General features: G+C 42.2%; 1 protein-coding gene across 5 annotated transcripts in view; it reads left to right on the forward strand.

Annotated features, from left to right (window-relative positions):
* The window catches only part of LOC110530536 (potassium voltage-gated channel subfamily H member 1-like), a 93,536-nt gene that overhangs the window by 33,714 nt on the left and 44,878 nt on the right, over positions 1-14,944 (forward strand). For 3 of the 5 annotated variants that reach the window (XM_036986897.1, XM_036986900.1, XM_036986899.1), the window contains one exon: positions 13,239-13,450. In XM_036986897.1, the coding sequence (XP_036842792.1) occupies positions 13,239-13,450 (212 nt within the window). The remainder of the gene's footprint in view (positions 1-13,238; positions 13,451-14,944) is intronic. The other 2 variants (XM_036986898.1, XM_021613755.2) reach the window with 1 other exon arrangement.

Consider the following 14,944-nt stretch of genomic DNA (forward strand, 5'->3'; position numbering starts at 1 on the left):
CCTAGTAACATGGCTCCAGGTGTTACCTTCCATCCTGTCCAAGCACCCCTAGTAACATGGCTCCAGGTGTTACCTTCCATCCTGTCCAAGCACCCCTAGTAACATGGCTCCAGGTGTTACCTTCCATCCTGTCCAAGCACCCCTAGTAACATGGCTCCAGGTGTTACCTTCCGTCCTGTCCAAGCACCCCTAGTAACATGGCTCCAGGTGTCACCTTCCATCCTGTCCAAGCACCCCTAGTAACATGGCTCCAGGTGTTACCTTCCGTCCTGTCCAAGCACCCCTAGTAACATGGCTCCAGGTGTTACCTTCCATCCTGTCCAAGCACCCCTAGTAACATGGCTCCAGGTGTTACCTTCCGTCCTGTCCAAGCACCCCTAGTAACATGGCTCCAGGTGTTACCTTCCATCCTGTCCAAGCACCCCTAGTAACATGGCTCCAGGTGTTACCTTCCATCCTGTCCAAGCACCCCTAGTAACATGGCTCCAGGTGTTACCTTCCATCCTGTCCAAGCACCCCTAGTAACATGGCTCCAGGTGTTACCTTCCATCCTGTCCAAGCACCCCTAGTAACATGGCTCCAGGTGTTACCTTCCATCCTGTCCAAGCACCCCTAGTAACATGGCTCCAGGTGTTACCTTCCATCCTGTCCAAGCACCCCTAGTAACATGGCTCCAGGTGTTACCTTCCATCCTGTCCAAGCACCCCTAGTAACATGGCTCCAGGTGTTACCTTCCATCCTGTCCAAGCACCACTAGTAACATGGCTCCAGGTGTTACCTTCCATCCTGTCCAAGCACCCATAGTAACATGGCTCCAGGTGTTACCTTCCATCCTGTCCAAGCACCACTAGTAACATGGCTCCAGGTGTTACCTTCCATCCTGTCCAAGCACCCATAGTAACATGGCTCCAGGTGTTACCTTCCATCCTGTCCAAGCACCCCTAGTAACATGGCTCCAGGTGTTACCTTCCATCCTGTCCAAGCACCCCTAGTAACATGGCTCCAGGTGTTACCTTCCGTCCTGTCCAAGCACCCCTAGTAACATGGCTCCAGGTGTTACCTTCCATCCTGTCCAAGCACCCCTAGTAACATGGCTCCAGGTGTTACCTACCATCCTGTCCAAGCACCCCTAGTAACATGGCTCCAGGTGTTACCTTCCGTCCTGTCCAAGCACCACTAGTAACATGGCTCCAGGTGTCACCTTCCGTCCTATCCAGAGAGAGAGAGTGTGAGAGAGAGAGAAACTATTTGAGGTTTGTCATTTCCACTTTGAAATTTCAGACTTGATTTTCCCTTACGAAAAATGTATCCTGATGTAGCAAACTGGGAAAAATGAAGATCCTACATCTGTATGTGTCCTCTAAGAAGTTAGGGAGTCTACAGTAGAGAGGAGAGCGAGAGCTCTAGTCTACAGTAGAGGAGAGAGAGCTCTATTCTACAGTAGAGAGGAGAGAGAGAGCTCTAGTCTACAGTAGAGAGAAGAGACAGTTCTAGTCTACAGTAGAGAGAAGAGAGAGAGCTCTAGTCTACAGTAGAGAGGAGCACTGGAGTCACATGGACCTGTGTAGTATCTGATCATCTTCAAAGGCAGCAGTGACAACGTAATGATATAATATTCTGTCACATATGCTTCACATTGCAGACAGCATGCAGGACATTTTTTATCTTTATTTATGCAGGGAAGTCCCATTGAGCCCTGCTTCAAATCCTCTGTCAGAATACTATTTTATAGCAAATTAACGGACAAGGGATTTTTAAAGTTGCCGTGGGGACTTTTTCGCTAAGAATGGCTCAGCACTTTGTTTGACAATAAGGTTTATCGCACCAATATGAGCCAATTTCATATTTGTGCAATTAATGATAGGGAGGGCAGGGACACAATTTTACAGTAACAGTTTTGCTTTGGAAAGCTACATTGAGTAAGACTATGAATACCCTCTTCATACTGCATTCTAGGCACATTTGTGTGTGTGAATGCAAGCACTGTAGGGGGGATTGGGGTAAGTTGAGCCATTCTTTGCATTCAGCATCACTCCATCAAGAGAAATGTAGTATTCTTTCTAACAAAGATATCTCCATATATTTCCGGATGTTGTGTATTCCTGGAAATAATCAGAATGTATGTAAACATTACAGTTTTGAAAACATAGCTTGTCCCAAAAAAAGTGGGGTCTTGGCACAACTTACCCTGGGTATGGAGTAAGGTGAGTCGCAGGACAGGGTTTGCTAAGCTACCTACAAGTTTCTGTACTGAATGAAATATTACCACTACTTTTTAAAAACCATGCATCTTTATTTCCCAAACATAATTCACATGCATATTTTAACACAGCCTTTACACCTAACAAACACTGTGTACGCTTTTAACATAGGCCAGGCGCTGTGGTTACCTCATATTCCAGCAATAATGCCTTGTATTACTCCTGGGAAGAAGACACTTCAGTTTGCTCAACTTGCCATTGGCTCAACAATAAAAAATAAAAAAAATATCCCTTTTTCTCCCCAATTTCGTGATATCCAGTTGGTAATTAGTTTTGTCCCATCGCTTCAACTCCCGTATGGACTCGGGAGAGGCGAAGATCGAGAGCCGTGCGTTCTCCGAAACACGACACTGCCATGCCGCACTTCTCACTTAACCCGGAAACCAGCCGCACCAATGTATTGAAGGAAACCCTGTACACCGGGAGACCGTGTCAGCATGCATTGCGCCCGGGCCCACCACAGGAGTCGCTAGAGCGTGATGGGATAAGGACAACCCGGCCGGCCAAACCCTCCCCTAACCCGGACGACGCTGGGCCAATTGTGTGCCACCTCATGGGTCTCCCTGTCACAGCCAACTGCGAAACAGCCTGGGATCGAACCAGGATCTGTAGTGACGCAGCTAGCACTGCGATGCAGTGCCTTAGACCGCTGTGCCACTCGGGAAGCCCCCAAAGCAAACATTTTGACTATATTAGCCCACGCAGCTACAAGGATGCACTTTCTTGCTAGGTTTAGGACCTCATGATGAAATGTATAGAGACCTTATCTGATGTATTGAACAATCTTTAAATTATCTACTTTGGTTTAGATACAAGCATCATGAAACCTCAAACAATAAGTTCATTTGACTTGGTGAAAATCATTTGCACCTTACTTTTTCCGTCTGGTTGCTTGTTTTATGGACTCCATGAAATGATGACCTCTTCCTAAATATTTGGTCAAAATACACATTTTGTGTATGGTTTCCTAGAAACAAGGGTGGCTCAACGTACCCCTTTGGCACAACTTACCCCACTCTCCCCTATACAATGTCTGTTTTTTTTTTGTATATACATCATTACGGAAAATGATCGTATTGTATATCTGCAGTATCCTATACATCAGTGTTTAGATAGAAACACAGTAGACTGGAGTGTGTCAGGAGATAAGTTATGTCTGCTGTCATAGATCATAGTGACAACACTTTATCACTGGGTCTTGTGATGAAACTGATGCTTTTGCACTTACACAAATACACACACTTGGCAGATAGGTAAAATCAATACAAACCAGTGTAGCAGCACTCTAAAGTGGGGAGAGAAATGTAATTTAAACTGTGTTAACTGCTATCTCCTGCTACAATGATGGGAAACTCAATTTCAACATGGCACCCATTTCAGGCGATAATTTTGTTGTGGTCCCTCTGGCCTCAAATAGAGTACTTTGTCAAATACTGTTGGCATTGCAGAATGTTATAGGTGGTGTTTGGTTTGGAAAAAAGGAGCATCAATGTCTCAAAGCTATCATCTTCCAGAAAATTGCCACAGCTATAATACGCTGTTAAATTAGCTCAATTGTTCATTGTGCAATCATTACATTCATTTACATGGTGTAAAGAAAATATTCCTGCAGCTCTTCTTATGACAGCCTTATTACTCAATGAGACACCCTTCACACTTTACTCTGAAGAAACAGGGTTTGGATTCCTATTTCTTTGGAAAGGAATAAGCATGAAATTCAAACAGATTTCAGAAAACTGACCAAACCCTCCATTTGCCCTTGTAGTAGAACCAATGAGTAAGGCATATGATTATTGTTATTTTGCAGAAAGCAGAGATTGGATCTAAAGCATAGAAAGTTTGTACGTGTGTAAAAGAGAGAGAGCTGACCTTTTTCAATCAGATGCAGTTCTATCAACCTAAGCAGTCTTGTTAAACCTTGTTAGTTCGCCATAGTCTTTCTGACAGCCCACAGAAAGGCTTCCCTGCTAAAGCTGCACAATAGCCTGTCGAAAAAGTAAACTCTCTGTATTATGAATCTGTAGAGCTAGAGTGGGGTCCCAAATTATTGTCAACCTTGATGATGATGAGCAAAAATTACTATATTAAATAAATCATTAAAATAATAATAATAGGTCAGAAATAGATTTGGTTTAACAAGTGATTTTATTTTTAAAAAATGGGGTCAAATTATTGACACCCCTTATGAAGATAATGGCACTGAGCCTTTTTCTAAAATCTTTTATGAGTTAGGAGATATCTTAGACCAATTCTCCATACAGAATCCTTCCAGATCCTCCTCCTGCACTTATGGACTGCCCTCTTCAATTCAAACCTCAGGTCTTCAATGGGTTTCAAGTCCGGAGACCTGATGTAGATTTTTATGGCCAATTAACCAATTATTTCTGGATTTTGATGTGTGGTTGAACTACCAAAGGTTGTAAAACTGAGTCGTTTGATATCCATGTAGTGACCTAAAGGCTTGTCATGCAACATAGACCATGATACTGATAGACAGGCACGGTCAGAAGAGCTCTCCGTCTCTGTCACCACCTCTAAAGCTCTGTTTCCTGTTTCCTCTATGCGCACATGCACACACGCAAGCAAAACTGCCACCCTGTCACCAATGCCGCATAAACACTTCCTCACAAACTGCATGTTTGTCACTTTGGTTCTTGACTCTTCTTTTCTATGTTTGTCCTCAAAGATGCAGGATACCTCTGTCTGAACCTTCAGTGAATCTTTGATACATTTACAGATCAACAAGCTTTGATAACTTGACTTAAAGTATGTATTTCAGCTACTTACAATTACGTAGGCTGACACATTTTAGCACGTTTCTAATACTGGATCAATTCCTGGATCAATTCCTGAAGTCTGCCATCTGTTAACTTAAGCTTTTCTCCTTAAATGTGTAATATTCTTCACTGTGAAGCTAACTTTCTTGGACTCTTCCCAACAAACCGAGAACATTAGCTAAGATTCCCATTTAAGTTATAGTTAGATCCTAACGTTAGATAAAATCCTAACAATAGCATGGTAACATTTGATATAGATTTTTTTTTTGTCTTCATTCCATATCCTTGGAATGTTTTCCTTACATTCACTAAAATGTTAGGCACAACATCTGCAACAACCACCACAGAACATTCCCCAAAAGTTCTTATTAGGTTTCCAGATAATATTAACAAAACAAATCAAAGTTTATTTGTCACCTGCGCCGAATACAACAGGTGTCGACCTTACAGTGAAATGCTTACTTACAGGCTTTAACCAACAGTGCAATTTCTAAGTAAAAAAAAAGGTATTAGGTGAACAATAGGTAAGTAAAGAAATAAAAACAACAGTAAAAAGACAGTGAAAAATAACAGTAGCGAGGCTATATACAGGCACCGGTTAGTCGGGCTGATTGAGGTAGTATGTACATGTAGATATGATGGCAGGCAGCTTAGCCCCAGTGATGTACTGGGCCGTACGCACTACCCTCTGTAGTGCCTTGCGATCGGAGGCCGAGCAGTTGCCGCACCAGGCAATGATGCAACCAGTCAGGATGCTCTCGATGTTGCAGCTGTAGAACCTTTTGAGGATCTGAGGACCCATGCCAAATCTTTTTAGTTTCCTGAGGGGGAATAGGCTTTGCCATGCTCTCTTCACAACTGTCTTGGTGTGTTTGGACCATTGTAGTTTGTTGGTGATGTGGACACCAAGGAACTTGAAGCTCTCAACCTGCTCCACTACAGCCCCGTCGATGAGAATGGGGGTGTGTTCGGTCCTCCTTTTCCTGTAATCCACAATCATCTCCTTAGTCTTGGTTACATTGAGGGATAGGTTGTTATTCTGGCACCACACAGCCAGGTCTCTGACCTCCCTATAGGCTGTCTCGTAGTTGTCGGTGATCAGGCCTACCATTGTTGTTTCGTCTGTAAACGTCATGATGGTGTTGGAGTAGTGCCTGGCCATGCATGGGTGAACAGGAGGGTGGGTGAACAGGAGGGGACTGAGCACGCACCACTGAGGGGCTCCAGTGTTGAGGATCAGCGTGGCAGATGTGTTGTTACCTACCCTCACCACCTGGGGGCGGCCCATCAGGAAGTTCAGGATCCAGTTGTAGAGGGAGGTGTTTAGTCCCAGGATCCTTAGCTTAGTAATAACACAATGTACCAGTAATGTTTTCCTTACATTCACTAAACTTTTAGGCACAACATCTGTAAACTACCACAGAACATTCCCCAAAAGTTCTCATTAGGTTTCCAGGTAATCTAATAACACAATTTACCAGTAAGGTTTTCCCAGCAAACCAAAATTGGTTCTGTGAAAGTTCCCAGAACATTCGTTAGGTTGCAACAAATGCTCTCATAACATAACTGTCCAGTCGTGTTGATGGTTATACAGTACAATGTTTGTATAAAACATTGGACTGATGTTGCAAGAACGTTTCCAGAACACATTCTGTTCTTGAAGGTTCCCATAATGTTTCATTAGGTTGTGGGAACAGTCTGGAAAAAACATTGAAGACATCACAAAAAATATGTTCCCAAAACACAAAAACTGTCCAGTTGTACGGATGATTCTACCAACGATCTTTTAGGGTTAAAAGAATAAGAATGTTTCCAGAACACATTTCGTCTGTTCTTTTAAGGTTCCCAGAACATTTAATTAGGTTGTGGAAACAGTGGATACAATACAAGAGAGAGGTTTCCAAAACACAAAATAAGCTCAGGTTGCACAGGACGTTCCCTTAATGTTGCAATAATATTCTTGTGATATTTACAGAGGTTGCATAATGTTCCAAAATGTCCAAAGAAGTATGTTTTTTATGACATTCATAGCATATTTGTTTTAGGTTTAACATAATAATGACGACTCCACCAACATTAAGTTTGCCGACGACACAACAGTGGTAGGCCTGATCACCTACAACAATTGGACAGCCAATAGGGAGAAGGTCAGAGACCTGGTAGTGTGGTGCCAGGACAACAATCTCTCCCTCAAAGTGAGCAAGACAAAGGAAATTATCGTGGACTACAGGAAAAGGAGGGCCGAATACGCCCGTATTCTCTTTGACAGGCGGGTTGAGAGCTTCAAGTTCCTTGGTGTCCACATCACAAACATACTATCATGGACCAAACACACCAAGACAGTCGTGACGAGGTCACGACAACGCCATGGGTCCCCAGATCCTCAAAAGTTTCTACAGCTGCACCATCGAGAGCATCCTGACGGGTTGCATGGCAACTGCTTTACCTCTGACTGCAAGGCACTACAGAGGGTAGTGTGTACGGCCAAGTACATAACTGGTGCTAAGCTTCTTGCCATCCATGACCTCTATACCAGGCGGTGTCAAAGGAAGGCCTTAATTATTGCCAAAGACTCCAGCCCCCCTATTCATAGACTGTTTTCTATGCTACAGCACAGCAAGTGGTACTGGAGCACCAACTCTAGGTCCAAAAGGTTTCTTAAAGCTTCTATCCCCGAAGCCATAAGACTCCTGAACAGCTAATCAAGGACATTTCTAAGTGACCCTAAACTTTTTAACGGTAGTGTATATATTCAGACTCTTTGCGATGAGACTCGAAATTGAGATCAGGTGCATCCAAATTCCATTGATAATCCTTGATGTTTCTACAACCTGTGGTAAATTCAATTGATTGGACATGATTTGGAAAGGCACACGCCTGTCTACAGTGGGGCAAAAAAGTATTTAGTCAGCCACCAATTGTGCAAGTTCTCCCACTTAAAAAGATGAGAGAGGCCTGTAATTTTCATTATAGGTACACTTCAACTATGACAGACAAAATGAGAAAAAAAATCCAGAAAATAACATTGTAGGATTTTTTATGAATTTATTTGCAAAGTATGGTGGAAAATAAGTATATGGTCAATAACAAAAGTTTATCTCAATACTTTGTTATATACCCTTTGTTGGCAATGACAGAGGTCAAACGTTTTCTGTAAGTCTTCACAAGGTTTTCACACACTGTTGCTGGTATTTTGTCCCTTTCCTCCATGCAGATCTCCTCTAGAGCAGTGATGTTTTGGGGCTGTTGCTGGGCAACACGGACTTTCAACTCCCTCCAAAGATTTTCTATGGGGTTGAGATCTGGAGACTGGCTAGGCCACTCCAGGACCTTGAAATGCTTCTTATGAAGTCACTCCTTCGTTGCCCGGGCGGTGTGTTTGGGATCATTGTAATGCTGAAAGACCCAGCCACGTTTCATCTTCAATGCCCTTGCTGATGGAAGGTTTTCACTCAAAATCTCACGATACATGGCCCCATTCATTCTTTCCTTTACACGGATCAGTCGTCCTTGTCCCTTTGCAGAAAAACAGCCCCAAAGCATGATGTTTCCACCCCCATGCTTCACAGTAGGTATGGTGTTCTTTGGATGCAACTCAGCATTCTTTGTCCTCCAAACACGACGAGTTGAGTTTTTACCAAAAAAGTTATATTTTGGTTTCATCTGACCATATGACATTCTCCCAATCTTCTTCTGGATCATCCAAATGCTCTCTAGCAAACTTCAGACGGGCCTGGACATGTACTGGCTTAAGCAGGGGGACACGTCTGGCACTTCAGGATTTGAGTCCCTGGTGGCGTAGTGTGTTACTGATGGTAGGCTTTGTTACTTTGGTCCCAGCTCGCTGCAGGTCATTCACTAGGTCCCCCCGTGTGGTTCTGGGATTTTTTCTCACCGTTCTTGTGATCATTTTGACCTCACGGGGTGAGATCTTGCGTGGAGCCCCAGATCGAGGGAGATTATCAGTGGTCTTGTATGTCTTCCATTTCCTAATAATTGCTCCCACAGTTGATTTCTTCAAACCAAGCTGCTTATCTATTGCAGATTCAGTCTTCCCAGCCTGGTGCAGGTCTACAATTTTGTTTCTGGTGTCCTTTGACAGCTCTTTGGTCTTGGCCATAGTGGAGTTTGGAGTGTGACTGTTTGAGGTTGTGGACAGTTGTCTTTTATACTGATAACAAGTTCAAACAGGTGCCATTAATACAGGTAACGAGTGGAGGACAGAGGAGCCTCTTAAAGAAGAAGTTACAGGTCTGTGAGAGCCAGAAATCTTGCTTGTTTGTAGGTGACCAAATACTTATTTTCCACCATAATTTGCAAATAAATTCATAAAAAATCCTACAATGTGATTTTATGGATTTTTTTCTCATTTTGTCTGTCATAGTTGAAGTGTACCTATGATGAAAATTACAGGCCTCTCTCATCTTTTTAAGTGGGAGAACTTGCACAATTGGTGGCTGACTAAATACTTTTTTGCCCCACTGTATATAAGGTCTCACAGTTGACGATGCATGTCAGAGCAAAAACCAAGCCATGACGTCGAAGGAATTGTCCGTAGAGCTCTGAGACAGGATTGTGTCGACGCACAGATCTCAGGAAGAGTACCAAAATATTTCTGCAGCATTGAAGATCCCAAATAACACAGGTCTCCATCATTCTTAAATGGAAGAAATTTGGAACTACCAAGACTTCCTAGAGCTGGCTTCCCGGCCAAACTGAGCAATCGAGGGAGAAGGGCCTTGGTCAGGGAGGTGACAGAGCTCCAACGTTCCTTTGTGGAGATGGGAGAAACTTCCAGGAGGACAACAATCTCTGCACCATTGCACCAATGAGGCCTTTATGATAGACTGGCCAGAAGGAAGCCATTCCTCAGTAAAAGGCACCTGACAGCCCGCTTGGAGTTTGCCAAAAGGTACCTAAAGACTCTCAGACCATGATAAACCAAGATTCTCTGGTCTGATTAAATAAAGACTGGCCTGAATGCCAAGTGTTACGTCTGGAGGAAACCTGTCACCATCCATATGGTGAAGCATGGTGGTGGCAGCAGCATACTGTGGGGAGGTTTTTCAGAGGCAGGGACTGGGAGACTAGTGAGGATCGAAGGAAAGATTAACTGTGCAAAGTACAGAGAGATCTTTGAGGAAAACCTGCTCCAGAGCACTCAGGACCTCAGACTGGGGCGAAGGTTCACCTTCCAACAGGACAACGACCCTAAGCACACAGCCAAGACAAAGCAGGAGTGGATTCGGGACACGTCTGTGAATGTCCTTGAGTGGCCCAGCCATAGCCCGGACTTGAACTTAATTTGAACATCTCTGGAGAGACTTGAAAATAACTGTGCAGCGACGCTCCCCATCCAACCTGACTTAGCTTGAGAGGATCTGCAGAGAAGAATGGGAGAAACTCCCCAAATACAGGTATGCCAAGCTTGTAGCGTCATACCCAAGAAGACTTGAGGCTGTAAACTTTGCCAAATGTGCTTCAACAAAGTACGGAGTAAAGGGTCTGAACACTTATGCAAATGTTCAGGGGTTGCCTGGTGGCAAAGAGGATAAAATACCTGGCTTGGGAACCAGACATTGGAGATTCAAACCCCACATGTGCACTTTTGTCAACATATGAGGTGGAAACAATATGGTTATCTGTTTTATTTAAATGCTGATCAAATGTACTATTAATGAAATGAAAATGCCATGTGTCTCTATATTACCTTCAAATGTGAATTGCCATTAAATCTGGAGAGAAACATTAATGGGGATGTATTCTAATCTGCTTTAAGGAGCTACAGCTGAGCATGTTGTGGTAATATTAGGTAATAATTTCAAGAACATTTAGAAAATGTTATATTGTTAAATTGTTATAAGTACCTGAGGACAGGCAAAACAAGGTAAAATGCACTTGAGTGTATTCATGGATGCAAAGGGAAGCCAGGCTTCCCCAGGAAATGTACTAATTATTTTATGTTTTTTTGTCTCTGTGTTTAATTATTTTCCTTCAATTCGCAAGAGGCTGAATGTACCTCACAGGAGAAAGCATCCATGTGAGAAAAACAGGTCCCCTCTGTATTTGTAGCCCATCTATCTGATTCTATCTGGTCAAAAATAGTATGACATTGTTGTCGCCAGTAGCAAAGAAACATTGTAGAATCATCCACGCAACCGGACAGTTTTTGTGTTTTGACAACATATATTTTGTGATGTCCCCACAATGTTGTCACCAGACTGTACCCACAACACAATGAAACATTCTGGGAACCATTAAATAACAGGCTAAATGTGTTCTAGGTAGGGCTGTGACGGTCATTACATTTTGTCTGGTTATTGTCAATCAAAAGACTGGTATCATGGTTCAGGTAATTGACCGTTAATGAACATAAACACGTTTAGCATCTCCAGGCATACAAGCAGCTGATGTGCACCTTTTGGAACGTCTACATTTCAATAAAAGTATAATAAATAAATGTAATATATACCATCACAATACATCCATTATTCATGTTAGTCAGGTTTAAAGAAACATGATATGAAGAACATGTATTTCAGAAGAACAGAATGAGTTGGCCTACTGTTAGTTATCTGGCTATGCTCCATACCATAGGCTGTAGGCTTGTTCATTTAGCTGACAATATATTCTTAAGTTCCATGCAATTATTTTATATCATTTCATAGTAATACGAATAGAATTGAACTGAGCTGAATAAAATAGCAAGGATATTTTTCCCATTCCGGAGCGTGTGTGCATATGAAGTGGCTATATCAAGCATAAAAGTGGTCATTTAAAACTCGATTTAGAGTTATTTGGCAACTTTAGTTGTGAATGATACAAACCTTAGAAGTCAAAACATATATAATACATTCCAAGGGCTGCATGGTATAACTATAGGCAATTGATGATTTGAGAAAGTAGAAAAATAGCTTGCGCTCTGTTCCTTGCCTCAGGCTCCACAGCTGTTCTCTCATCAACTGATCATATTTTCACCCATCGGACTATTCTCAATTGAATCTTGTCTTTCGATTTAGAATAACCATTTATCAAATGGGCAGGAACAGGGACATGCATATCATCTTTATGCAGTCGAATAGCGAATGGAGGCCACGTGAAATCTGTTAGGGAACATCGATAGTAACAGGTTTTCGCAACGAAACCTTTCACTAAAACTGTTGACAGCCCGTCTGCCCGCTCGAGAAAGGAATAAAGGAGTGGGCTGGAAACATCGCGGTGAAATATTCTGAAAAGGCAATAGGTAAAGTAATGTGTCACCCAATGAATTCTGAAAATGTAAAAATGTTCCTATTACTAGGCTATTCAAAATCAAATGCACCAATTGTAGGATAACTGTAAGCCGCCATGCACAATCAATTAACCAACAGCATCGCCTTGGGCTTTACGTTGTCTCCCAGACCCATGGATAGACATTTTGGAGCGTAGCACAAGGTAACCAGCCCACCCAGTATGCATAGTAAAACAGTCCACTCAAAGGCTAGACCAATTATTTACCAAATACATCTTAAATCAGTTTAGTTTATGTTTTTATGCTATGCGTAATATGCGGTAGGCTATGCACTGTATAATGGCACAATCATTTTCATTGTTTTTTTGGGCTCATAAACCTATGCGTAAACTATAATATGCATATGAGTGTTTTGAATGAATCATCCCATTATAAAGCACTGTCCTTTTTGTTGTGTTAGGAGTTGAAACATCCACAACAACCATGTTTTACACTGTTTCAACCTGCTGTTGAACTTCTTTCTTCAAATTGGTCACAGTGAGGTGAGTTTTAAAAGTAGGATAGGCCCCTGTTTGGATAAGTGTTTGATGTGATTTTTGATTGCATATTCTTTCATGTTAGAGTGTTTAGAGGGACAATAGAGCCATAAGTACCAGGACATTATGACCTGATGGTTGTTATCAAATTGGGTACTACCAAAGCATGTCCAGCATGCATAAAACGAGAAAACGGTGACTCAACTGTCACGTGGAATTTTACTGTGGTCACGATTCAGCCCTAGTTCTAGCTCTTGCAACATCAGGTGAATGTTTTATACAAAATGGACAGTTTTTGTGTTATGAGAACATTTGCCGAGACCTAACGATTGTTCTGGGAACTTTCACACAACCTATTTTGGTTTGCAAGGTAATCTTCTCTAAATGTTCTCAATGTTTCTCCCTCCTCGTCTTTCTTTTTCTTTTTTCACAGCCCTTCTTTACGCCACCATCTTCGGTAACGTCACCACCATCTTCCAGCAGATGTACGCCAACACCAACCGCTACCACGAGATGCTGAACAGCGTCCGTGACTTCCTCAAGCTCTACCAGGTGCCCAAGGGGCTGAGCGAGAGGGTCATGGATTACATCGCCTCCACCTGGTCCATGTCCCGGGGCATAGATACTGAAAAGGTATCTCAAACTGTAAGCCTGACATTCATTACCTTGGCTTGCATGCTGTCCCCCCCACCCCCCGCGTTGGTTGGTTGGTTGGTTCTGCATGGTAGCTTCCGCAGCTAGCTGGCCCCTTTGTATTGTGGTGATTGTGGCTCTGTGTTTCGATGTGCTTGACCAGTCCACTTGGGGTGGGAGTGTGGGGGAGGGTGTTGAGTGTTGGTGTTGAGTTAATGGATAATGCTTTGTAACTGTCATATTAACTAATTATTATAATTAGTCATGGCAGCTGGTGTTAGTTTATGACAAGTGACAGTTAAGACCCTGTTATGACACAAACTTTGGCTGATTAGCAAACTGGTGGTATTTTTAACCAATGTGAAATTTGTTTCCAATTAATTAAATGCCTGAATGTGACATGGTTTTAAACCAATTATGAGCAGTTTACAGAAAAAACAGTGAGGAAATCAATGTAAGAAATGTGTCTAATAAGTGAACCATTTGACCCAGCGTCGTCCAGGTTTGGCCAGGGTAGGCTGTCATTGTAAATAAGAATTTGTTCTTAACTGACTTGCCTAGTTAAATAAAAATATAAAATACAGTGTGTTGCTGATAGCTGGGGTGAGTATGTGCAGTTCAGTACAGTTTTTAGACACATTCCTATGCTGTATGCTTTGGGATTACCTCAGTGACCGTAGAAAGCAACACTATGTAAGCTTCCAGGCACATTTCTCCCACAGCGTAGAGAGAATGGATGAGCGAAGGAGGGTAAAATCCTTTAAGGATTCTCTGCTATCACACATGGACTCACCTCAGCCTCCCAGGTGTTTAACTGTGGCTGTTGCTGTGACAACAACAGTATCCCAGCCAGGCCTGTAGAGACGAGGCTGGTTTGAGTGGTAGAACTGGGTGATTCTTAGTGTGCTCTGTTCACATACTTAACTAACCGTAACCCATACCACTAAGCTTAAAACATTGTTGGGGTTAGTCTATACACTTATACTTCCTTTTTTCCCTTTTTTAAGACAGAAAAAGAAGATTAAAATAACAGGATTTTAACATTGATGTACTGTTGTATTTTCTGTGCCCCTCTAACTTGTACTTTTGCCCAATGTGCACCATTACTGTATGATGATGGTGGTTGTTGTTGATGCACTGCAAAAAATATAATCTTAGCTAGATTTTAAAAAATATTGTATTGAGTTATAATGCTCTTAAAATTACCTTTTTCTTATCAAGATAAATTGTCTTACCGCATTGGCTTGATAGAAGTGGAGTATGATCATTTTAATAGTGGGGGTTTTATCTTATTCCACCTTATATCAAGTCTTTTTTAGGTTAAAATAAGACAAGCGATCTGTCAATGTGGTAAAAATAATTTATCTTGGTAAGAAAAGAAATGTACTTTTAAATGCATTATCACTCAATACAAGATTAAAAGTCTAGCTAAGATTTAATTTTGTTGCTATTATTGTAAGTATTAGCAATCTGTTTTTGGTTGGTTGCCTTGTTGCGACACCCTTA

Source organism: Oncorhynchus mykiss, chromosome 1 (genome assembly GCF_013265735.2).
Source record: "Oncorhynchus mykiss isolate Arlee chromosome 1, USDA_OmykA_1.1, whole genome shotgun sequence".
In the NCBI taxonomy this organism is placed as follows: domain Eukaryota; kingdom Metazoa; phylum Chordata; class Actinopteri; order Salmoniformes; family Salmonidae; genus Oncorhynchus; species Oncorhynchus mykiss.